The sequence below is a fragment of the Schistocerca serialis genome, chromosome 2, assembly GCF_023864345.2.
Source record: "Schistocerca serialis cubense isolate TAMUIC-IGC-003099 chromosome 2, iqSchSeri2.2, whole genome shotgun sequence".
NCBI classification, from domain to species: domain Eukaryota; kingdom Metazoa; phylum Arthropoda; class Insecta; order Orthoptera; family Acrididae; genus Schistocerca; species Schistocerca serialis.
The window spans coordinates 961,592,848-961,620,204 of NC_064639.1; the positions used below are offsets into that span (position 1 = coordinate 961,592,848).

A 27,357-nucleotide genomic window follows, 5' to 3' on the forward strand; every position below is an offset into this window, starting at 1 on the left:
TTACAACCAAGGGAAACCTCCCGAAAACCCTGGTCAGAACTGAGGGGCCACGATAAGCTGTCATGCAGAGGCGTCGTCCTCAGGGTCGGCCGTGCGTAGCAGGTGCGTAGAGTGGGTAGAGTCGCCGCTGCGTAGCGCGGCCACCACGTAGTGTAGAGTCGCCGATGCGTGGCAGAGTCGCCGATGCGTGGCAGAGTCGTCGATGCGTAGAGTCGCAGATGCATGGCAGCCACTCATCCACGCTCTACGTCCACTGACCACTGCACCTCCGCTCGTACACTCCGTACGCCCAGTCTCGTCGACGCTGTACGCCCACTCGTTTGCGGTCTCGACTTCCCGAAGCTCTGAACCTGCAACATGACCTGCGCACGGCCTGAAAAGGCCGGCAACAAAACCTTAAAAGGTCGGCAGGCCTCAGCAGGATACAGGGCCCGTCAAGCCGACGCGTGGCGTGGCCTGTCCTAGGAGGACCGATGACGGGCCAAGCCAGAGCTTAACTCGGCCGGGACAAATCGCAAACTCGTGGACGCATAGCGCGGACTTCTGGACACGTAGTGGAGAGTCACGGATGCGTGGCGTAGCGTGGTCTCATGGACGTGCAGCGTAGACTCGTGGATGCGAAGAGTAGACACGTGGATGCGAAGAGTAGGCACGTGGATGCGAAGAGTAGGCACGTGGATGCGAAGAGTAGACATGTAGATACGAAGAGTAGACATGTAGATGCGAAGAGTAGACACGCGGACGCGAAGTGTAGACTCGTGGACGCGAAGCGTATACTCGTGGACGCGAAGCGTAGACTCGTGGATGCGCAGTGTACTGTCCTAGCCCCAGTTGACAGGCGGATGTCAGGAGTCCAGACACGTAGCATTACCAGACGTGTAATCCTAGACACAAAGTCGCAGACATGTATCGCCAGATAGGTTAAGTCACAGACGTACAGCCCCAGACACGTACGAGCCACAGACGTGTAGCCGTAGCCAGCGTGTAGTCGTGCAGGTGCGCAGAGTCGGTGGCGTGTAGAATCGGAGGCGTGTAGAGTCGCAGGCGTGGTGAGTCGCAGGCGTGGAGAGTCGCAGATGAGAAGAATCGCAGATGAGAAGAGTAGCAGGCGAGTGTTCCCCGACGCACCTGTGGAGAGACGTACTTACCCATACTTACATGAGAAGTTCTCGCCGTGTGAAGCTGCCGTCGTCCCGTGTTGCTCTCTCCTGCTGCTGAAATGGTCTGAATTTCAGGGGGAGCGCGTCTCCTTATATAGCACCGCGGCTCTGTTGACCTGCATTTCCGAGGAAACCGTCCGTGCGCGGTATTGTTGCCCTGGTCCTAACTAACATCATAATAATCGGTCATATGTATTTCATGTATCCTTGTTATAATTTTTGTTAAGACACACTTCATCCCCTTTCTGCGAACGTTGCTTTTAGCTGTTTTGAGGTTTTGAGCTTATGATTTGCAACCCATAAGCAATGACAGGATCGAATTTTTTCAAATATTGATTCTCATGATGATTTTACGACAGCTACTAAGCTTTTCAAGCCGAAAACGGCATACTTCCATCCACGCCCTTGTAAAATCCCTATCGTCTGAGTCTCTTGGCTGAAACCGAAAGCGAATCAATCGCTTAGTAATATCTGTAAAACGAAATATCCCATCGTTACTTAGAACGTTCGTCTCTGACTCCACTTCGTTTCATTCTGAAACTGTACTACTGTGGAGATATATGAGTCATTGTACTTTCCATGGTATCATGCAGTCCATATAATCACGGATTTATAACAGATCGTTGGAAATATTTATAGAAATTCCGGTGCGAGAGATTACAATCATCTGCTAAGGACATGAAGTCCAACGCTCTACCATAGGAACGACTTCGTCTAGGTCATATAGAGGGAGCGTAACGCTAAAGACAACTATATAACTACGCCAAAACTGCAAGGAGATTATTAGACATAAATTCCGTAGAGGTAATGGATAAATTTGCTCTTGTATGTAACTTTGACAAAGGCAAATAGCGATTTATGGGTCTGTAGGAGCACCATAAAACAGCAAGAGCCATCATCAAATATTGTTTCCCGTTTTCTTTAGCGTCTTCCGAAAGTGGGGAAAATGATCGTGATATTGCTTAAGGTCGTAAAAGCATTGGATGTCCACATCGCATCGACGAAAATGGGCGTTGATCACCGTGTAAAGCAGAACACATAGCAGCCTGAGACAGAACTGCCAGATAGTTGGACTAAGCAATCATGGAATCAGCTACATCAAACAGATGACCTAGTCAAATACTACGTATTCCACTAGGACACCTGACCGACAAATGTCTCAAAGGGTAGAGGCCAAGCGGAGTCTACTAGTATCAAACATAGGTCTTAATTTGAGGAAGAAATTTCTGAGAATGTACGTTTGGAGCACAGCACTGTATGGCAGTGAGACGTTCAGTGAGGCAAAATCGAAACAGAAGATAACAGAAGATTTGAGATGCGTTGCTACAGAAGTGTTGAAAATTAGGTGGACTGATAAGGTAACGAACAAGGAGGTTCTCCGTAGGATGGGCGAGGAAAGGAGTGTATGGAAAACAGTGACAAGAAAAGACATCGAGGAATAACTTCCATGGTAGCAGAGGGAGCTGTAGAAGGTAAAAACTGAAGAGGAAGAGAGATAATTGGGATACATCCAGCAAATAATTGAGGACGTACGTTGCAAAAGCTACTCTGAGATGAAAAGGTTGGCACAGGAGACGAATTCTTGGCGGGCCGCATCAAACCAGACAGAAAACTGATGACTCAAAAAATCAGAGACAAATGGCTACCGTGTCACTTCGCGGGAAACATTGAATTTCCAATCTCTGCTTTTGTCTTACTTTCTTAAGGCAGCATGGAAGATGTAGATAGAGCTTATACTATCTCTAGTAAAACGCTATCGCACAACAAGCAAACAACATCTTCGTAGTACAGAAGTATTGAATGACTTGTGTACAAATTTATAGTGTCATATACATTGAAACTTACAATCTTTGCTTTTGTGTTACTTTTTTAAGGCAGTATGGAAGATGTAGATAGAGTTAATACTATCTCTAGTAAAACGATATCGCACAACAGGCAAACAACATCTTCGTAGTACAGAAGTATTGAATGACTTGTGTACAGATTTATAGTGTCATATGCCGCACAATAAATGGTCAAAAAATTGTCGCAAAGTGCTGCACAGAGTTTTTCTTCTTACAACAAATGAATTACAGTTGGAGCAGACTTTGATATTAACACACAAGGGCAGAATAACCTTAACGGTATTCTGAATAAGTGTGAAAAGTACGAAAGCAGTACCGACAGAATTTAAAGTGTGAGGGTACGTCGTGAATCGCTCAAGGATTACTAATCCAGGAACAAAATTTACCCACGAAAGACAATTATCTGGGATGAATCTGGCCTGGCACACAGTTTCATTCTGTCAAGAAGTTTCATAACATTATTCTGATTCACACATGCCATTCCTGAAGTGTTACTGCAATTAACGGATTACGAAAGATGGTTAACAAGTATTTCACGTCATAATTGATCACAAATCGTATTTTTATTTATACTTAGCTGCACACTTATGTCGACGAATGAGCTAATTTTGACAGGAACAGCCGCATCTGTTTAGATCCCAGGCAGGTCACCATATTTCCTCGACTTTTTCTTTTTATTGCTGTCACAAAGGAATAGGAACGGAGATCAGAGTTCAACGATCCTTATCGATCACCAGTTCTTTGAAAGGAAGGAATAATAGGAGGTAACGTTCCGTCCATGACAGGGTTATGAAAGAAGCACAAGTCCAAACAGTAAACAGAAGAACAAGAAAATTTGCCGTGACCTTGACAAGAGAATAGTACTAACATTCGTCTTAAGGGGAGGTTCGGATCGAGACCAATAGAAAAAAAATGATTTCTTTTTACATAACTTGCATCCCTCAAGTATATATATATATATATATATATATATATATATATATATATATATATATATATATAAGCTGTCATATATATATATATATATATATATATATATATATATATATATATATATAACGGCTAGACAAGGATATTGTCTTTGTGATACTATTTTAGAAGTTACAGCTAGTTCAAAGGATTCGTTCACCGACCGAAATGTACGCAGCTATAATTTCTGTCAAATGAAGATTTGTTAAAAGATCCACCGATGCCAACACTCAAAATGACAACGAGATATTTGAAGCCCGTATTTGGAAACTGATACCGAAACACTTTCATCTTGGGGCTAAAACTGTTGAAAAACCAGCATATATGGCTGTAGCTATAATTAACGAGGATTATCCTGAAGACCATGAACGTGTTAGGAATCTTCGCAGGGACTAATAGCAAAAACTTCGCGGACTTATCTGAGAGGAAACGCGCAGTTGCTGCGAAGTGAAGCATCTCAGCTTGTTAAAAGAGCCAGGATTGAAAACAAATTTCAGCGCCAAAGTCAGAACCAGAGAGCATGTTTGATGAAGAGGATGGATGCCTCTATGGTTCTGAGAGCGCAGATTAACCGAAACCTTTAAAACAGCGTGTTTTTTTTCCCTCCAAACATTAAACGTGTTTTCCCGAAATAGCATTTGATTTTTAGTGAAAGATAATTAAATTTAGAGAGCTTTAGCGAGTCCCTTTTTTATTCGAATTCTAAATTTGTTTAAACATTTCAACACAGAACAAAATGTCAAGAAACTGGCTTTTTTTTCAAATAGCTGCCATTTCTTTTCGAGGTATTTTTCAAAATCCCGTCGTGATGCGCTCCTGTCCTTGTCCCTCTACATATTCATTCTCATTCAAGCATTTCCTATTTTTATGGGTTTCAGATATAGCCACGTGTGTGTACAACGCTTCGCACAAACCGGGACGCGCCGCGAAGCGCATACTTTGACAAGGGCTGCAGCCACCATTTTCTGACTGTTATGAGATAAAAAAATGTTCATACACGAACGCATGTATAACAACGTGATAAAACCTCATTTTAATAAAAACAATCCTTGTATGAAAAAAAGTCTGAACTTCACCCATTTTTCTTACCTCTCGACCAGAACCTGCTCGTAACAGATTTAGGGAAACCACGGGAAGCCGAGTCTAGATTGCCGGTTGGGGCTTCAACCGCATTCTTCCCGAATTACAGTACATTGCCTCAATTAACGCGCTACTCTAACTGTTTTCGGAAAGACCATTCCTCCCTTAGTACGAAATCATACAAAAAAGAAAAGAAATTTATTTTCTTCGTATTATTCTTGAATTCCTTATTCAACTTGGTTCTCCACGGCTGTCAAAGGAACACCGACCCGAGTAGAGACTTAGACATTTGTTCACAATGTAATCTTATAGCAGAAATATCATTAAAAACTATCCAATACGTAACAGAATCGCAATGGCGGTTAGCTATTCCAATAAGAATTCGATGATTGCCACGTCAGAACCCTATCATAAAGGACCTGCTTCTTTATCCTTGCAAATTTTCTGTTATGCGTGTGTTTAAACTTTCAGTTCTGCCGGCGGATTCTGATTAAATTCGTATCGGGACATTTGTATCTTCAGTTTTTCATTTCTTCAGACGATGCCTGGTCCAGTCTGCCCGTATATCTGAACTCAGAGACACAAGCCGTTCGTTATTCATCAGAAAATCCTCACCAGCACGTTGAGAGACCGCTGCCTAATGTTTAGACTGGTGTCTACAGTGCAACTTCTCGGCCGGTTTCCGTTCGGCTACTGTGCATCTGTTGTAATGCAGAGCTTTACGTTAATGGTTCAATGGTTCAAATGGCTCTGAGCACTATGGGACTTAACTTCTGAGGTCATCAGTCCGCTAGAACTTAGAACTACTTAAACCTAACTAACCTAAGGACATCACACACATCCATGCCCGAGGCAGGATTCGAACCTGCGACCGTAGCGGTCACGCCTCCAGAATGTAGCGCCTAGAACCGCACGGCCACTCCGGCCGTTAACGCAAATATTTTTTCTTGGCTTTCTTTATGAAGCATACGTGAGCAGTTTACGTCAGTTTTGGCAGTTTTCATAAGTAAGTTATCGTAGTTATGGCCGGCAGTTTGATCATTGTGTTTAATGTTAAAATTCCATATTTTCGAAAACACAACATCGATTGGCACCAGGGTTTTTTTCTGGTATCGGATATATCTCTCAGCAACGGTAATTTTTTATCTCTAAAAGCACAAGCTGTACCTTGGTTCGGATTCCATGCTAACCTGTAAGGTCCCCCCTTTGACTGCCTTGATATATTGATTCTCAGATGACAAGAAGGTACGAACGTACCTCTTCCAAATGGACCACCCTGTAACGACGTGGAAAGTACTGGAGTCTTCAAAGGTTTTCATCAGCAATAGTCTGCCCCGCTTTCCTTAGAAACATATAGTCATAAATACGTGAGAAAACACAGGACTCCTTCGATACCAAGAACATCATATTTTTATCTTTATCACTCTTATGCTGTAGTAATTTTGTAAACGTTGTGAAACGCTAGACATAGTGAAGTTCACAATAGTCGAAGAACTGCCTTACTTAAAGGTTGCCGTTGGAATCCATATGGGGAAATGCACTAAATGCAACACGTCCACTATAAATTAACTGTTATATTGAAATGAGTACCCCTAGCTGCATACAGGCGTTGATATAAGTCAACGAGGACAGTTGAAAATGCATGCCCCAACTGGGACTCGAACCCGGGAACTCCATCTAACATGCAAGACGCTCTATCCAGCTGAGCCACCTTTTTTTTTTTTTTTGTTAAATCTCATTTTGTTTGCTTCATCTGCTCGGAGCGGACGTCGTAAGACATCCGTTGAAGTTCGTTGTTAATCGATTAACTCAGTTTTCTTTATTACAGAGGGCAGCTAACCCTCTGACCGAACGCGCTGAGCTTCATTAGTGCCCCTGCCCATTACACTCATTATTCGCGGCTTTACTGCCGACTCCCATAAGAGTTTTGGCACTGTTTGTGCATCCGCACAGAAGAAGGTGGTCAAATGGCCGGTGAGCCTTGAACTATATACAGGGTGGTCCATTGATAGTGACCGGGCCAAATATCTCGCGAAACAAGCACCAAACGAAAAAACTACAAAGGACGAAACTTCTCTAGCTCGAAGGGGGAAACCAGATGGCGCTATGGTTGGCCCGCTAGATGGCGCTGCCATAGGTCAAACGGATATCAACTGCGTTTTTTTTTAATAGGAACCCCCATTTTTTTATTACATATTCGTGTAATACGTAAAGAAATATGAATGTTTTAGTTGGACCACTTTTTTCGCTTTGTGATAGATGGCGCTGTAATAGTCACAAACGTTTAAGTACGTGGTATCACGTAACATTCCGCGAGTGCGGACGGTATTTGCTTCGTGATACATTACCCGTGTTAAAATGGACAGTTTATCAATTGCGGAAAAGGTCGATATCGTGTTAATGTATGGCTATTCTGATCAAAATGCGCCGGCCGGGGTGGCCAAGCGGTTAAAGGAGCTACAATCTGGAACCGCGCGACCGCTACGGTCGCAGGTTCGAATCCTGTCTCGGGCATGGATGTGCGTGATGTCCTTAGGTTAGTTAGGTTTAAGTAGTTCTAAGTTCTAGGGGACTGATGACCTTCGAAGTTAAGTCCCATAGTGCTCAGAGCCATTTGATCAAAATGCCCAACGGGCGTGTGCTATGTATGCTGCACGGTATCCTGGACGACATCATCCATGTGTCCGCACCGTTCACCGGATAGTTACGTTATTTAAGGAAACAGGAAGCGTTCAGCCACATGTGAAACGTCAACCACGACCTGCAGCAAATGATGATGCCCATGTAGGAGTTTTAGCTGCTGTCGCGGCTAATCCGCACATCATTAGCAGACAGAGTACGCGAGAATCGGGAATCTCAAAAACGTCGGTGTCGAGAATGCTACATCAACATTGATTGCACCCGTACCATATTTCTATGCACCAGGAATTGCATGGCGACGACTTTAAACGTCGTGTACAGTTCTGCCACTGGGCACAAGAGAAATTACAGGACGATGACAGATTTTTTGCACGCGTTCTATTTAGCGACGAAGCGACATTCACCAACAGCGGTAACGTAAACTTGCATAATATGCACTATTGGGCAACGGAAAATCCACGATGGCTCCGACAAGTGGAACATCAGCGACCTTGGCGGGTTAATGTACGGTGCGGCATTATGGGAGGAAGCATAAGTGGCCCCCATTTTATTGATGGCAATTTAATTGGTGCAATGTATGCTGATTTCCTACTTAATGTTCTACCGATGTTACTACAAGATGTTTCGCTGCATGACAGAATGGCGGTGTACTTCCAATATGATGGATGTTCGGCACATAGCTCGCGTGTGGTTGAAGCGGTATTGAATAGGATATTTCATGACAGGTGGATTGGTCGTCGAAGCACCATACCATGGCCCGCAAGTTCACCGGATCTGACGTCCCCGGATTTCTTTCTGTGAGGAAAGTTGAAGGATATTTGCTTTCGTGATCCATCGACAACGCCTGGCAACATGCGTCAGCGCATTGTCAATGCATGTGCGAACATTACAGAAGGCGAACTACTCGCTGTTGAGAGAAATGTCGTTACCCGTATTGCCAAAAGCATTGAGGTTGACGGACATCATTTTAAGCATTTATTGCATTAATGCATGCGTTCTCAGAAATGATAAGTTCACAAAGGTACATGTACCACATTGGAACAACCGAAATAAAATGTTCAAACGTACCTACTTTCTGTATTTTAATTGAAAAAGCCTACCGGTTACCAACTGTTCGTCTAAAATTGTGAGCCATATGTTTGTGACTATTACAGCGCCATCTATCACAAAGTGAAAATAGTGGTCCAACTAAAACATCCATATTTCTTTACGTACTACACGAATATGTAATAAAAAATGGGGGTCCCTGTTCAAAAAAAAAAAAACAAAACAAAAAAACTAACGCAGTTGATATCCGTTTCATCTATGGCAGCGCCATCTGGTTTCCCCCCTTAAAGCTAGAGAAGTTTCGTTCTTTGTAGTTTTTTCGTTTGACGCTTATTTCGTGAGATATTTGGCCCGGTCACGATCAATGGACCACCCTGTATATATGAAGATGGTATCTGTTCTTTCGGTTTCCCAAAAGCCAAGCTTCGTACAAATACGGCTTCTGAGTCACTTTATAAAATTTCTTATAAATAATCGGGAGAGGGCGAGATGTTGAAATGCACAGGATGCCTCAGCTCTGGGGAGGTCGCATCCACCAGTTGTATGTAGGTGGAAGCTCGCTGTCATTCAACACGTTTTCTGAATTGTAATCAGGAAAGTAACATATAATTAGGATGTGTGGTCATGGAGGAAGTCGATTACGTAGTTTCCACCAAGACCAAAACACTGACCCTAGCATTGTTTCTTCAGTAACTGTTTTGCGTAGCACAGAATTGAACAAATACAAAACACGTAAAACTAGAAATAAAACTAAGCAGATGAAAAAATAATATTTTCAGATTTAATAGCCAGTGAACCTGTTAACTGTTAACCTTGGAGATCCTTATCGCTTTTGTAAAATAATGCTACTCTCACAGAGAAAGAACGTGTGTCATCACCATCGACAACCAACATCAACCAATTGACGACCAGTGCTGCAAAAATACCTCCTGTAGAGTTCTTCATATATTGCTGTCTTCCATCACACAAGTCCACGTTTCTCATACATATTTTCTAAAATCACCTACCTACATTATACTGTGTTGTAGCCTTGTTTTATTTATTACACTGTGGAATCCAGCATCTACATTTGCAACTAGATGATTACTCTGCAATTCACAAATAAGTGCCTGGCGGAGGGTTCATCGAACCGCCTTCAAGCTACGTCTCTACTGTTCCATTCTTGAATAACCCGCCGGAAAAACGAACAATTGAAACTTTCCGTTGGAGTTCTGATTTCTCTTATTTCTTTACAGTAATCATTTCTCCCGATGTAGAGAGGCACAATAAAATATTTTCACATTCGGAGGAGAACGTTAGTGATTGAAATTTCAAGAAAAGAATGAAAAACGCTTTTCATTTTTCAACGATTGCCATCCTGAAGTTGAGTATCGCTCTGAGACACTCTCTTGCCTATTTCGAGATAATACAAAACGACTTGCCCTTCTCAGAAGTTTTTCGATGTCCTCCATCAATCCTGTCTGATGCGGATACTACACTGGGCAGCAATACTCCGGCAGAGGATGGACAAGTATAGTGTAAGCACTCTCTTTAGTAGACCTGCTACATCTTCTAAGTTTCCGACCAATAAATCCTAGTTTTTGGATCACTTTCCCCACAATGTTCTCTGTCTTGTCGTTCCATTGTAAGTTATTCCTTATTGTAATCCCTAAGTATTTAGTGGAATTGACAGCCTTTAAATTTGTATGATTTTTCGTGTAACCAGATTTAGAGGATTCCTTTTAGTGCTCATATGGGTGACTTCATATTTTTCATTATTTAAAATCAATTACCACTATTCACATTATATAGATATCTTGACTAAATCATTTTGCAATTGGTCTTGATGATCTCATGATTTTACGAGTCGGTAAATGACAGCATCCTCAGTAAACACTCTGAGATGGCTGCTCAAATTTTATCCTAAATCATTTACATATATAAGGTACAGCAAAGGGCCTATAAGACTTCTTGGGATACGCCAGATATTACTTCTGTTTTACTCGATGGCTTTCCGTCAGTTACCTTACAGACAAGAAATCACCAATCCAGTTGCACAACTGAGACAATACTACAAAGGCACGCAATTCTATTAGAAGTCGCTTGTGACGAACGATGTCAAAAGCCTTCAGGAAATCTCGAAATTTGGGTTCTATTTGAGATCCCCTGTCGATAGCAGTCATTGTTTCGTGTGAACAAAAAGTTAGTTGTGTTGCATAAGAACGACATTTCCTGAGTCCGTGTTGGCTATTTGTCACTAAATCGTTTTGCTTGAGATCATTCTCAACGTCCAAACAAGTATATGTTCAGAAATGCTACTGAAAATAGACGTTAGTGATATGGGTCTTTAACTCAATGGATTGCTCATACTTCCTTCCTTAAGTATTGGTGTGAACTGTGCAACTTTCCTGTCTTTACGTGTGGATCTTTCGTCGAGGAGAAAACTTCCTTCTTCTGCCTATCATCCATTCACCACTGGTTCTCAATTTTCAGTCACATCAGCCGCGCGGGGTAGCCGCGCGGCCTGAGGCGTCTTGCCGCGGTGCACGCGGCTCCCTCCCGTCGGAGGTTCGAGTGCTCCCTCGGGCATGGGTGTGTGTGTGTTGTCCTTAGCGTAAGTTAGTTCAAGTTAGATTAAGTAGTGTGTAAGTCTAGGAACCGATGACCTCAGCAGTTTGGTCCCATAATAACTTACCACAAATTTTCATATTTCCTTTGAGTCACATCGAAAACTTAATGAGGCTGTTCGAGAAATATCTGTAAGGTGTACTGTTGATCTGGTAGTTGGTAGGAATTATCCTTGTACCTCAACAAATGACCAAGAGTTGGCAGCCTGTTGTTGCAGAGAAAGCTGTGTGACTACAGGAATGTATTGTATTATATGGAACTGGGGACCTAGGAACGAACGACGGAGAGGCTTCGTCCCCGCCGTAGCCCTCAGTGGTTCACAACCCCACAACAGGCTACAGTTGTCCAGTAGTCCACTCACTCCACCGCCGCCCCAAACCGAACCCAGGGTTATCGTGGGCTTCGACCCTCAGTGGACAGCCCTTCCCCTCCCCCCCCCCCCCCCCCCCGGCCCATGGGAATGTCTCACGCCAGACGAGTGTAAACCCCAATGTTTGCGTGGTAGAGTAATTATGGAGTACGCGTACGTGGAGAAAGTGTTTGTGCAGCAATCGTAGACATAGTGTAACTGAGGCGGAATAAGGGGAACCAGCCCGCATTCGCCGAGGCAGATGGAAAACCGCCTTAAACACCATCCACAGACTGGCCGGCACACCGGACCTCGAGGCTAATCCGCCGGGCTGATTCGTGCCCGGGACCGGCACGCCTTCCCGCACAGAAAACAGTGCGTTAGACCGCACGGCTAACCGGGTAGGCGACTACAGAGATAGTCGCCCCATTATCGATTTGCGCCGCGGTGGGGCAGCGCTCTGTGATACTTTTTTTAGCAATAAAGTTTTTAAAGCATCGAAGGACAGCACAGTACAGTGATCAGTGTCCCTGTAGCAAGTGCTACAGTGGTGCAGAAGTCTTAAAGCTTTTGTGGAAGACACTTAGCACCTAGACCAACGACACCACATAGTGACGAACGAGAACATTGCCACAGAGTTCGTGAAGGAAAACAGGTGTGTCAGTGTAAACGAAATAGCAGGTTTTTTTTTTTTTAAATTTTAGTTCTGCAAAACTCCAGGGTGCTGGGTATAGTGGGACAGCAATTAATTTTTAGATTGTGATGCAAAAAAGAGATACCCAGAGTTATTTAATTGGTGACCGGTTTCTGGCTACGCCCATTCTCAAAGCAGCCAGTGTTTGACATGTTTATTTGTCATCACAAACTACCGTCAAACCACAGTCACTAAAACAATGAAACTTCATGGTTTTAGTGAATGTGGTTTGACGACCGTTTGTGGCGTCAAATAAATATTTTAAATTTCGTTTAATCAAACTCCTTGATGACAGTTATGTCGAAATACACAATGTTGACAAGTAAAATGTCCGTCAAAAAAGCAGTAAACGCAGTGCCTACATATGCATATGGTCCCAATTAACGCTGGTTAGTCCGCGCGTGGTAGCCGCGTGGTCTTAGGGCGCCATGCACGATTCGCGCGGCTGCCCCCGTCGGAGGTTCGAGTGCTCCCTCGGGCATGGGTGTGTGTTTTGTCCTTATCGTAGGTCAGTTAAAGTTGGATTAAATAGCGTGTAAGCTAGCGACCGGTAACCTCAATAGTTTGGTCCCATAGGAACTCACCACAGATTTCCAAAATGTTCGCTGACGAAACCGGTCACCGTCTAAGAATCATCCATTTTACATTTTAGTTGCATCCCTGTCAGTCTCATTTTGCATCCTGGTATTAGTTTCGTTTCAGTTTACAATACTGCCGTTGATGTGTTGCGATTCAATGAAGTGTCCATCACGTCGATTCACTGCTGAAATGAGATTCGTCATGTCGATGTCTTTGAGGAACTACTGCGTCGTTTCCAGGTAGAAGGTAATGGATTTCCGAGCATAAATATTACGTGAGGTGAAACCAGGGTGCACTATCACCAACAAGAAACGTAAAAGTCGAGCAAGAAATAGCGTCATAACTGTTCGCCAAAGCCAAAGAAACTCCACACTCTACCGCAGGCAGGAAAAGTCATGCTTCCCTCACTTTCGGGATGCTAATAAGGTAATTTTGAAAACCAGTAGTTACCGCTGATTCATACATAAATCTGCTACAGAATTACCTTCCCGCATGAAGGAGAAGTCATACTTCTTTCGTTGGCAGTGTCCTGTATCTGCGCTGTAGGATCCCACACACTCCCCTCAAAAGGAAGCAGTCCGCCAGTCTATGAGAAGACACGTTAATTTTTGGCAGCTGGTTATCTCCTGATGACGAAGTGGTGCAAATATTCAAATGCTCGAGTTTTGTGGTGGAAAGTGAAGCATCTGGCTTGATGTACACGCATCTGAAGACTTGGTGGAAGAGATACAGAAGAATACATTACGTGGCCAGGAGTCAGGAGAATGTATTGGATTGGGTATCGATCGGCGGCTGCTGAAGCACACATTGCCTCTGTTTCCACACAGTACTGGTATAAATGATTTCCTGACATCCCACAGTCAAATCGATAGTGATCTGGCTTACAGGTCACCGTCAGTCACCTCGTATGGCACTGCGGAGTTGGCGTGATCTCCTTTCGCGAAACACATGTGGTCGTCCTGAGTGGTGTTATATGTGTGAAGAGACGTGCTCTCTACGATTTTGAAGAAAATAGACACAATTAACCTAAGATGCTTCAATTATTGTGTTATCTTCGATGTATTGTGTTGTATATGTCATGCAGCGATTATCATCCCACGTTCAAAGTTGATTAACTCACGACCTCCAGCACGTGTTCACTATAGAGTTTTCATCCACAGACTGCTCAATTATCTCGTTTACACATGTACTACACACCGCATCTAGCTAGAACATTCGAGAATCAAACGTCGTACATCTTCAGATTAGAAAATTATTTCCTTAACTTCATGTTACACATGCCGCCCGACTGCGACATAACGCAGTCTGTTTATTGTTTCTGGTTACAATTATGCGTTCACTTGAGCAAAATACATCTCTGGTGCCGAGTCATTTCCACTAGTCAGTCACGAAAGTAAAGAACATCACTTGGTATCTGATGCGGACAAAAGTCAAGAAGCAGATTCGTACTGGTAACAGAACGTTACAAAAAAAATCATCATATCTTCTTATTTAAAGAATCATCATTTAAGTTTTACATTGAGGTGACAAAAGTCATGAGATATCACATACTATCGTGTCGGAACTCCCTTTGTCCAGCATAGTGCAGCAACTCGACGAGGCTTGGACTCAACAAGTCGTTTGAAATCTCCTGCTCAAATATTGATCCGTGCTGCTTCTATAGCAGTCCATAATTGCGGAAGTGTTGTCGGTGCACGAACTGACTTCTCTATTATGTCCCGGAAGTGTTCAATAGCATTCTTATCGTGCGATCTAGGTGGCCTAATCATTCGCTCGAATTATTCAGAATGTTGTCCAGACCAGTCGTGAACAATTGTGGCCCGGTGACATGGCGCATTGTCATCCGTAAAAATTTCATCGTTGTTTGGAAACATGAAGTGCATGAGTGGCTGCAAATGGTTTTCAAGTAGTTCAGTTAGATCACAGGACCCAGTACGTACCATGTAAACACAGCCCACACCATTATGGAGCCACCAGCAGATGGCACAGAACCTTGTTGGTTGGGTCTGCACCACACTCGAACCCTACCATCTGCTCTTACCAACTGAAACCGGGACTCATCTGAACAGGACACGGTTGTCCAGTCGTCTGCGGTAAAACCGATATGGTTTTGAGCCCAGGAGAGGCGATGAAGGCGCTGTAGTGCTGTTAGCAAAGGCACTTGCGTCAGTCGCCTTCTCCCATAGCCCATTAAACCCTAATTTCGCCGCACTGAGCTAACGGATAAGTTCTTCGTACGTCCCACATAGATGTCTGCAGTTATTTCAAGCAGTGTTGCTTGTCTGTTAGCACTGACAATATTACGCAAACGCTGCTGGTCTTGGTCGTTAAGTGAAGGCCGTTGGCCAATGCGTTGTCCACGGTGAGAGGTAATATCTGAAATTTGGTATTCTTGCCACTCTCTTGACACTGTGGATCGGGGACTAAGTCCTCAGTTATTTGATGAATATATTCTAATCTCTGTCTTCTTGTACAGTTTTTACCACCTACAGCTCCCTCTAGTATAATGGAAGTTATTCCCTGATGTCTTAGCAGATTCTCCCTTCTTCTCGTGAGTGTTTTCCACAGATTTTCTCTCTAATTCTGCGAAGAACCTCCTCATTCCTTAGCTTAACAGTCCATCTAATATTCAACATTCGTCTGCAGCACCACGCCTCAAATCATTCAATTCTCTTCTGTTGAGGTTATATCACAGTCTATGTTTCATTACCATACAATGCTGTGCTCCAACCATACATTATCAGAAACGTCTTCTTCAAAATGACGCTCATGTTTGATACTCGTAGAGTTCTTTTGTACAGGAAGGTCCTTTTCGACAGTGCTATTCTGCTTTTGGTGTCCTTTTTGCTCCGCCTGTCATGGGTTATTTTGCTGCCTAGGTACCAGAACTCCCAAGTTTCATCTACCATCAATCCTGGTATTATGTTTCTCACTGTTATCATTTCTGTTACTTCTCATTACATTGGCCTTTCTTTGATTTGCTCTTAATCCACAATCTGTACTCAGAATAGTGTTCATTTCGTTCAACAGATCCTTCACTGATAGCCTTTCACCCTGAATTTTAATTCCACTCTTGAAACTTTCTTTTATTTCCATCATTGCTTCTTCGATGTACAGGCCGAACAGCAGAGGCGAAAGACAACACCCCTGTCTTACACCCTTTTTAATCCGAGCACTTCGATCTTGGTCGTCCACTCTTATTATTCCCTCTTGATTCATGTACATATCGTATATTACACGTCTTTCCCTACAGCTTACCCCTACCTTTCTCAGAATTTCGAACATCTTGGACCATTTGACACTGTCGAATGCTTTTCCCAGGTTCACATATCCTATGCACATGCCTTGATTTTTCCTTAGTCTTGACTCCATTACTAAGCATAACGCCAGAATTACCTCTCTGGTGCCTTTACCTTTTCTAAAACCAAACTGATCATCATATAACACATCCTAATTTTCATTTCCATTCATTCATATATTATGCTTGTCAACAACATGATTGCAAGAGCTGTGAAGGTGATTGTACGGTAATACTCGCACTTGTCGGTTCTTGCAGTCATCGAAATTGTTTGGATGATATTTTTCCGAAAGCCAGATGGTAGATCTCCAGACTAATACGTTCTACGCAAAAACGTCAATAGTCATTTTCTTGCCACTTCCTTCAATGAATTTTAGAAATTCTTCATCTTCTATACCTTCTGCCTTATTTGATCTTATGTCTACCAAATCCCTTTTTAAATTCTTGTTCTAATACTGAATCCCCTATCTCTTCCCTATCGATTCATGTTTCTTCTTGTACCATATCAGACAAGTTCCCCCCCCCCCCACCCCCCACCCCCACCCCCCCCCCACCCCCCCCACCCCTTCATAGAGGCCTCAATGAACTCTTTACATCTGTCCGTTCTCTACGCTGCCTTTAACAGTGAAATTCCCATTACACTATTAATGTTACCACTCTTGCTTTTAATTCACCGTAGGCTGTTTTGACTTTTCTATATGCCCAGTCAATCCCTCCAAAAATGATTTCTTTTTCGATTTCTTCACATTTTTCATGAAGCCGTTTCTCCTTACCTTCCCTGCGCTTGGTATTTATTTTATTCTTAAGCAACTCGTATATCTGAATTTTCCTGAATATTTTTGTACTTCCTTCTCTCATCAATCAGCTGAAGTATTTGTTCAGTTACCCAAGGTTATCCGCAGTTAGCTTCTTTGTACCTACGTTTTTCTTAGCAATTTCTGCGAATGCCATTTTTAGAGATGTCCATTCCTCTTCAACTGAATGCCTACTGAGCTATTGCTTATCGCAGTATCTATAGCCATAGCAGACTTCAAGCGTATCTCTTCATTCCTTAGTTTTTCCTTATCCCACTATTTTGCGTATTGATTCTTCCTGACTAGCCCACTCTTCATCACCATTTAATTGTGCTCTGAGTCTTGCTAGCTAACATACTAAAAATATTCGGGCTCACATGCGGTTCTTCTTCGTCGAAATGTCTTGGCTCAAACTCGCCTAGGGGTTGTACCGCATGTGTCGCATTACTCGCCCCAAATTAGACACTTGTAACCCTTTGGTTAAATTGTCTGGCTGATGGCAAGTCTGCGAAATACAGAGTTAATATAACATATGATAACAGTAATGATAACATCGGGTACTAAATTGACGACCCATAAATGATGTAGAAACACACAGTAGGAATTTGGTTAGAATAATGTTTATTCAGAAAGCAAACTAATAGCGAAAGTAGTCGTATTTAGAGTTACTGTTACACTCGAGCGCATATCCATTTGACACAGTTCGATCATTCACAATCTTATCGCGAAACACAAGTCCACTACTCCACGTCGTTAACTACGCGAAAAGTTAAGAGTTCACACCAGGCGCGCGGCTGCTCACCTCTCGGAGACTTAAGTTCTGCGATACCACACGATGCGAAATTTTCTAAGCCGTTTTGCGTCGTAGCTACCTAAAGACCGACTGTCCGCTTTCACATCTCCATCCGAACTGTATCCTTTGGTGTCTAGACCTGAAATGTCTTTCTGCTTATCTCCGGCAGCGTCCTCCGCATGCCGAACATCGTCGCTGAACTGAATAGAGCAGTTCCCTTTCCTGAAGCCGTCCCTATGATTGGCTACAGCTTATTCTACATTATTTTACATTTTAACATATTTATATAATCAAAGCTTGACCACTTTCACGTTCTAAATAAAGTAACAATAATATCCATTACATAATAAACGTTAAATTCTTTTACGTAAACCAATACAATTTCCTTCTTAACTTTGAATGTCACAGCCAATAGCCTTGCACCAATGTGCTTTCTGATAAATAAATAAAGAACAAAAGTAACTATTACGCACATAGCTTTACAACAAATATTCTATTACCTAATGATTCAATAAGGTGGCATGCTGTCATCGTTCAATGTGTTTTGTGTGGAGGAAATGATGATCTGATGCTTAACTGAAAATGCTGATAATTTAAATTCACTATATCTTTTAAACAAATAAAGTTATTTAGTTGATATTTACAACATTTGTCATTTTATTGATGCGATTCAATATGAAATGTCGACAGTTAACATCGACCAAAGCGTTCAGATTTTAGCATTCAGGTCTTTGTTACAAAACTTGTTAATTTCACTTTAACAGTAAATCCTAAACTATTATAGATATGATCAATATTAAAGTTTTATTGGGATCACCAAAAAAATTTATGAAGGATGGTACATTAAAATTACTGTGGCTTCATTCCCTGAATTACAGCAGAATTAAATAGTTTTGATAAAAGTTTCCCTTCACTGGCGATCTTAGGTCCGCCGTATGTAACACTGCTATACGTCTGCCTAGCCACAAACGGCTTCTACAGGATTTACCTATGATGTAGGTTGTCGTCTGTCTCACTCGCACACTACAGCGCTTAGGCCTCATTCAGCACAATAGACGCCTGTGAATTTCCCTATCTCTTGACGAATCTGCGCTCTTTGTGGCGCACGGTCCTGGAGGACAGGGATTGTTTCAAATTTCCTGAAGGCTGACTCTTTCAGCTATATATTTAAATGAGGGCGAAATGGTCGTTTACTCACAGTCTGTATCTGCTCCTGGGTATGCCTTTCAATCCAGTACCTCATTTCTGAATCTCTGCCTGACCATGATGTAATCCATCTGAAATCTTTCCGTATCTCCCGGCCTTTTCAAAGTATACCTCCTTCTCTTGTGCTTCTTGAACAGAGTATTCGCTATAACTGAAACGTCCCCTTTGAACAATTATACGTGACTGTGCTTAACCTGACACACAATATTTTTTAGCGCAACGCAATCTGACTTTCAAAATTCCCTACAAAAGAATGGCCCTGACTAACATTAAACTATACCTTTCACAAATCACTTACCTCACAAAAATCTTCGCTGCTCAAGCTACTGCAATACAGCGAGTGCCACTACTGCCAGCTAAATGAAAGATTCAAACTACTGAAGGCACTAACTACTGATAGGGATAGTTAGCAAATGAAAGATATTAATAGAGAACAAACAATGTATTTACCTTGATATCATCATATATAAATATAGCAGTTCATGACAAATTTCAAAACTCCGCCATCTCTCTCCCCACATCCACCACTGCTGGCGGCTCACCTCCAACTGCGCAATGCTACGCGCTGTTCACAGCCAGCTGCCTAACACTACAATGACGAGTATTACAACAATGCAAAGCAGCCACAGACTGCACACAGCACAGCCAGTGATTTTCATACAGAGGTGGCGTTACCAATAAAAAAAACCTAAACAGCCTACTTACATAACTAGCTGAAATTTATTACGGAACTCAATTAGTCATTCTACTCTCTCATTCCTAGTACCAAGCCGATGTTCTCCTGCAACCCTTTGTTTTACTTCTTCCCCTACAACCGCATTCCACTCTCCCTTGACTATTAGATTTTCATCTCCCTTTAGGTACTGAATTACACGTTCAGTATCCTCTTGTACTTTCTCTGTCTCTTCATCTTTGGCTTGCGACGTCGGCATGTACACCTGAACTACCGTTGTCGGTGTTGGTTTGGTCTTGATTCTAATGAGAACAACCCCGTCACTCAACTATTCATAGTAACACACTCTCTGCTCTACCATCCTATTCGTAAGTAATCCTACTTCCGGCACTCCCGGCAGCCATTTTCGGCTGTTGTTGATATTACGCGATACTCATCTCTCAGAAATCCTTGTCTTCTTTCTATTTCACTTCACTGCCCCCCCTACGCCCCCCCCCCGCCCGCCCGCTATATCTAGATTGAGCCTTTGCATTTCTCTTTTCAGATCTCGTAGCTTCCGTACCACGTTCAAACTTCTGACATTCCACACCTCGACTCATAGATCGTTATCCTTTCGTCGGTTATTCAATCTCATTGTCAACTTCCTGTTGGCAATCCCGTGCCAAACTCGAATGGGGGACTATTCCCGAATCTTTTGCCAATGGATAAATCATCACGACCCTTTTTTCAATTACAGGCCATATTTTCTGTTGGATACACGTAATGTGTCATTAATGAGGTGGTTTCCATCGCCTTCTGCATCCTCATACTGTTGACCATTGGTGATTCGTCCTCCTTTAGGTGCATTTTCCCACCCCAGGGGCGAGAGAGTGCGCTGAACCTCTGTCCGCTCCTCCGCCTTCTTTGACAAGGCTTGGTACATGAGGGTGACTGCTTATGCTGGAATTCTTCGGTTGCCAATGCTGATTAGTAATCAAATTTTATGTGGTGGCATGGTTCGAAACCCGGACCGAGGACGTTTTGATTACTAAGCGAAGATGCTACCTCAGTACCCTGGGGTTGAAAGTATAGTCTTTAAATAAATTGCATGACACGTAATTCCAAATCTCTGAACAAGCGATACTTATGTAACGTATTTTTCTGAAGTAGATTTTCTTGGAAGTCATGTTAAAACACAAAAAATTAATATTATTACAGTATAATAAAACATTTTATATTTTTATTCTTATTATAATGAAAGTATTAACTTTCTGTGGCTTGTTAAAACTGGCGATTATGGCAAGTTACATTTGGGATGTTAGGAGGGGGGGGGCAGTAAGAAATTCAAATTTCCCCCTCCCCTTCCAGGACAGAACCCCAGATTTGCACCTGGGGGAAGGTATAATTTACGACTCGGTGTAAAACGAGAGAGAGATCACGAAGAAGTCGACAGACAGTGTTGAGCGAATGAAATATTTTTTAGTAACTTTGTGATTGTATACAGATACGAAAAGTGTTTTTCAGTGGAAAAGTTAGTCTCTCAATCGAACAGGCGGCCACCTACCTTGACGTATAATGAACTTATTAACTTTCTGTGGCTTGTTAAAACTGGCGATTATGGCAAGTTACATTTGGGATGTTAGGAGGGGGGGGGGCAGTAATAAATTCAAATTTCCCCCTCCCCTTCCAGGACAGAACCCTAGATTTGCACCTGGGGGAAGGTATAATTTACGACTCGGTGTAAAACGAGAGAGAGATCACGAAGAAGTCGACAGACAGTGTTGAGCGAATGAAATATTTTTTAGTAACTTTGTGATTGTATACAGATATGAAAAGTGTTCTTCAGTGGAAAAGCTAGTCTCTCAATCGAACAGGCGGCCACCTACCTTGACGTATAATGAACTTATTAACTTTCTGTGGCTTGTTAAAACTGGCGATTATGGCAAGTTACATTTGGGATGTTAGGAGGGGGGGGGGCAGTAAGAAATTCAAATTTCCCCCTCCCCTTCCAGGACAGAACCCTAGATTTGCACCTGGGGGAAGGTATAATTTACAAGTCGGTGTAAAACGAGAGAGAGATCACGAAGAAGTCGACAGACAGTGTTGAGCGAATGAAATATTTTTTAGTAACTTTGTGATTGTATACAGATGCGAAAAGTGTTCTTCAGTGGAAAAGGTTAGTCTCTGAATCGAACAGGCGGCCACCTACCTTGACGTCGGGGTTGGCCTTGACGACGCTCCTCCTGAGCGACCGCAGCTTGTTGTCGGCGTACTTGCGCAGCCTCGGCTGGTAGCGGAAGCGGCGACGCACTTCGGCGGCCAGCGGAACTATCGTCTCCGGCAGGATAATGCATATCCTGCAACAAGTCATTGTCCTCATTCAGATTAACGATAGAAACCGAGGGCCATGTTTCTACACACAAAAATAAGTGGTGGAGTTTTGTTGCGATTGCGGTTTCGAATTTGAAAGTTATCCATAGCGACAAGTAAAAATCACTAATCAAATATGAAAATTTACTAAGAAACTCTATAACAAATTACGTGTTGATATCTCAAGCAGGATAAAAATTTTCTACTCCAGTACACCTCCTGCAGTGTGCCGATGACACCGCCTTCTTTGCCCTCGCTCCTACCCTTCAACAGCCCCAACGCCTTCTCCAGAATCACCTTGACCTTTTTGCCACATGGTATAACCAATGGCTCCTGAAAATCAATCCTTTCAAGACGTAGTCAATCACCATATGTCGTACCTCTCGCTCATTCCGGATCCTGGGTTTCTTCATTACCATCTGCGCCTGTCCTGTCTGCCTCTCCCCCAACCTCACCTACCTTGGCCTCACCATTGACCGTCACCTCACATGGATCCCTCATCTCCGCTCTATCCAATCCAAAGCCCACAACTGCCTCTGACTCCTCAAACTCCTCTCTGGCCAGACATGGGGGTTGAACCCCTGTACAATCCTCCACACCTACAGATCCTTAATCCATCCCATCCTAAGCTATGTCAGTCCCACCTGGATATCCGGTCCCCCAAATTCTGTAAGTCCCTCCAGATCCTTGAGTGCCATGCACTCCACCTCGCCTTCCGTATCTGCCTCCCTTCCCCCACGCGGATTCTCTACGAGCTGATTCCTTTCCCCCATCTCCTCCTATTCCTCGAACATATCTGCGTCATCTACACCTCCTACCACCTTGATCCCCCTCATCCCCTGGTTGCTCCTCCAACCCCCGCCTCCCACTGCCGCACCTTCACCATTGTGTCCCCCCTACCCTCCACCTCTACACCCTTTATCTCCTTTCTCAACGTGGCTTCTGTCGACTCCCCCTCCCGGATGATGCCCTCTCTCCGTCCATATATCCCTCCTATCAACTCTGATCCTCACCTGCCCCTCCCTTCCTCTGTCCTTTTCCCAGGCTCCCTCTCCCCCCCTTCCATCTTGTTTTTTCTCCACCTACCCTCTCTCTGCCACCCTTATCTCCCCCAAGTCCTTTTGCTCTCCCCTCCACGGCCTTTCCCACTCCTTCTCACATCCACCCAACCCTTCTTTTTTCTGTGTCCCCTCCCCCCATCGCCTCCCCCTTTTTTTCCTTTCCTCTCCTCCCCCCTTTTTCCCCTTCATCGGTCCCGGTCCTCCCCCCGCCCCCCCCCTCGATATGTCGCTCTCCTGCCTCTACAGTGCTGCTTTAAGTGAGTGTTCAGTGTTGTGCGTCCCCTCTCAGTGTTGCGAATAGACACCATACTGTCACTAGTTGTGTTTTTATCTCGTGTTAACAGAAACCAGACGGTCACCGTTTTTGTAATTTAAGTTCCGCGACTTTCCGCCACTTTACTGTTATTAACAAAGTCACCATTTTATCGCCCTTTTATATTGTATATTCTCTCAGCATTGTTTGTTTAACTTTCCTCTCCGCTGTAGACCAGCGTATTAAGCTGCTGTCAGCCCGCCCCTCCCCAGGTGGGGGAATCGAAAATCAATAAATCGGAAAAAAATTCTATAGACAGTGCTGTACAGCTTCAATGCATGTGAAAAACGGTACAACAAAAGATCGAAAGTTGCTGTAAAACGTATTTATTTATAAATAACCAGTGGCAGTCAAGTGGCCATCTTCAGGTCAAGGATACCATTACATCAGGTTAAAGGAAGGTTCCCGGGCGTCAAGTGTATATCATTAACAGTTTCAGCACCAGTCACTTATACACGACAAAGTGCTGAGTGGATACTTGATAAATACTGAAATTGATAATATTGTACTTGACGACAGGAGTGGAACGACCAAATTGAGCAGGATGGTCTGCGGCTCAAAATAAATAAATAAATTTGTAAACTGAGTGCATGACGTCAGATCCACGAGATGTTGGGACCATCAGCGTTGATGGAGAGCCAATACGAGTAACTAAATTTAAGTATGTCAGTTCTACAATCTCTAGCGATGACCAACTAAGACGAGTTCGACACAAGTGCGCAGAACAGCCTGGATGAGCTGGCGAAGGACAAGACCCACCTGCGATCGTAGGATGAAGAATAATTTGAGTCACGGACCTATCGGACTTTGATCCGCCCCGTGGTTTCTATGGCACTAAAGTGCTGGCCAGTTACAAAAGGCGTAGAACGACGATGGAGAGGTCATGGAGACGAAGAAACCGAGGCGGACGTCTGGCATCACTCGACTTGATTACGTATTGAATGATACCACCAGCAAACGTTTTTGGGTCGCGTTGATCCAATAGAAAATACAAGAAAGCCGTCTGCGATGGTTTGGACACATGCTGCGCACAGAGGACAATACTACAGCAAAGGTAGCATGCACAGTGCAGCTCATGGAAAGAGGCCCGAGGCACTACCAAAACAGCGATGGGCCGAAAATCTGCACAGCGACCTGAAGGCTGTGGATCTTAATCCAGACATGGACAGCAACTGAATAAAATGGAGACAGCGAATCCATTCAGCGGACGCAGCCATCAGGTGGGATAAAACGCTAAAGAAATAGAAAGACGATGCTATTCTTAAATAGATTAAAAGTTTTCTATGGTGCTGAAGCATCAACCAAGACTGAATGAAGTGTTAAACATACACGGTAAACAGATGTCACAGGCCTGCAAAAAAAGATTACTCGCCAGTTAACACCGTGCCGCTTCGCAACACACTGTCGTTAGTTTACATGGTCGGTTCACCAACTATACCGCACATTTTCAGTAATCAGCTATCTGGATGTTTTATATTTTACTATGATAAGGTCTGGTACTGTGTAAGTTTTGCTAATTTTTGAGCATGTACTTTGACGCTGATGATCTTCTATTGTCATGCACTCACATGAGTTACTCTCTTTATATCTCCATTTCTTCAGGTTGCACCGTGTGATGCCAGTTCTTAAGCGGTTAAGCGCCATCCATCATGGAAACGATAGATGATGCCCAGCAGTCAGTTGCTCTTTATGCTTTATTAGCGTCTGATTAATACAGTTTTGACATAAATTTTGGTTGGTTATTCGCATAAAACTTCGCCGGGACTGCAGTCGGCCATGCTGTATTTGGTAGCGGTATAACGGATGCCTGTTATCACCAGACCGTTTCCTCATTTCGAACAGCCCGTGACGCATTACAAGAATCCGATGACAGATTTACACATTCGAACGGATACACGACACATGGATCCTAATATGAACTCGCAATTGCTCGAGGAGCTTTTAAGTCGATGGGAACATGTGCACCGTCTGTATACAGATGGATCACGTACTCCCGACAGCTTAGGAAGTACATATTATAAAAAAGGACACACCACAGAGGCCAATTCCAGCTCCACCCGGAAGACTTTGTACTTAAACCGCAATTCTAGCCGGTCTTCAATATGAAGATCGCTTTGATAAAGGTACAGTCATTGAACTGTCGAACTCGCAATCAGCATTACTGCTCACATGGAATCATTTTGTCAATAATACAAATCATTATTTGGTGTAGCAGATCACAGACTGTACTGCATCACTACAGCGTCGTAACAATAGAATAACTATGCTGTGGGTAAAGGGCACCATGGTATCAGATGCCCGCCCTGTTTGCCGTGTGGTATGACGCACGGCTTTCCGGTTGGGGAAGGAGCGCCTGGTCCCCAGCACGAATCCGCCAGGCGGACTTGTGTCGAGGTCCGGTGAGCCGGCCAGTCTGTAGATGGTTTTTAGGCGGTTTTCCATCTGCCTCGGCGAATGCGGGCTGGTCCCCTTATTACGCCTCAGCTACACTATGTCGGCGATTGCTGCGCAAACAAGTTCTCCACGTACGCGTACACCACCATTACTCTACCACGCAAACCTTGGGGTTACACTCGTCTGGTGTGAGACGTTCCCTGGGGGTTCCACCATGGGCCGAACCGCACAATAACCCTGAAAGAGTGGTTCGGTGTGGGGCAGCGGAGGGGTGAAGTGGACTGCGGTAGTCGTCGTGGGGTTGTGGATCACTGCGGCTGCGGCTCTTGACGGAGCCCCTCCGTCGATTGTAGGCCCCCGGTTAACATACAATATCATAAAATACAATGGTATAACGTGCAGTGAAACCGTCGACGCTCTCTCTAAGAGAGCCGTAGACCACGGGACAAACGCATACAAAAATGTTCCTTACACAAACCTAGAGCAAGGTGGCCGTCGGCAGATCAGAACCTTGTCCAGCAACAAGTGGCATCTACCTTACCCACAAAGTGGAAGGCATTATGTAGCTATACTACCACATATCACCGTACGGTCGTCGTACTCCCTTGGTATGTCCCACAGAACGTTTCCAGTTACCATGTTCTACCACCGCTTGTAACCAGAGAGCATTCTGGCTGCACCTCTGTCTGCTACAGCTTATTGATTCGCCCCTAAGTGATTGCGGCGCTGACGGTGACACCGGCCACTTCATTCTCGGCTGCCCATTGCAATACCACCGACGAATACCACGCGACAACCGACTTGCTACAGTGCTTGGTGCTTACTGGGCAACAGGTTCCTACCGTTGTGAAGCCAGTGATTGTTCTACTGTATGATCCGTAATTGTAATTCGTAAGTATATAGTACAATCGACAAACTTTAAATTAGTGTGATTTAGCATGTAACCAAAATTTAACATACTTCTTTTAGTAGTCATTTGGAGGACCTCACATTTTTTATTGTTTAGTTTTTATTGTCAGTTGGCATGGAGATATTCTGTCTAAATCGTTTTGCAATTCGGTTTGCTCTTCCAGTTAATTTACTATACAGTAAACGACAGTAACATTTGCAAACAATCTAAGAGCGCTGATCATAAATCGTTTGTATAGATTAGGAAGAACAGAAGACTATAACACTTCCTTGGGAAACTTAAGATGTCATTTCTGTTTTGCTCGATGACTTTCCGTCGGTTACTACGAACTGTCACCTTTCCGACAAAAAATGACGAATCCCGTCACACAAATGAAACGATACTCCGCAGGCACGTAATGTGATCACAAGCAGCTTGTGAGCAACGGTGTCGAAAGCTTTGTGGGATCGAAATGAAATGTCATGTGGCGAGGGCCTCCCGTCGAGTAGACCGGTCACCTGGTGCAAGTCTCTTGTGCCGATGGGGATGATATGGTGATGAAAACGACACAACACCCGGTCCCTGAGCGGAGAAAATCTCCGGCCCAGCCGGTAATCG

The 27,357-nt window shown here is 43.7% G+C and overlaps 1 protein-coding gene across 1 annotated transcript in view; it reads right to left on the minus strand.

The window, feature by feature from the left end:
• LOC126458349 (galactoside alpha-(1,2)-fucosyltransferase 2-like) overlaps positions 1-27,357 on the minus strand; it is a 312,099-nt gene that overhangs the window by 111,869 nt on the left and 172,873 nt on the right. The window contains exon 4 of the mRNA XM_050095315.1: positions 21,922-22,069. Coding sequence (XP_049951272.1) covers positions 21,922-22,069 — 148 coding nt within the window. The remainder of the gene's footprint in view (positions 1-21,921; positions 22,070-27,357) is intronic.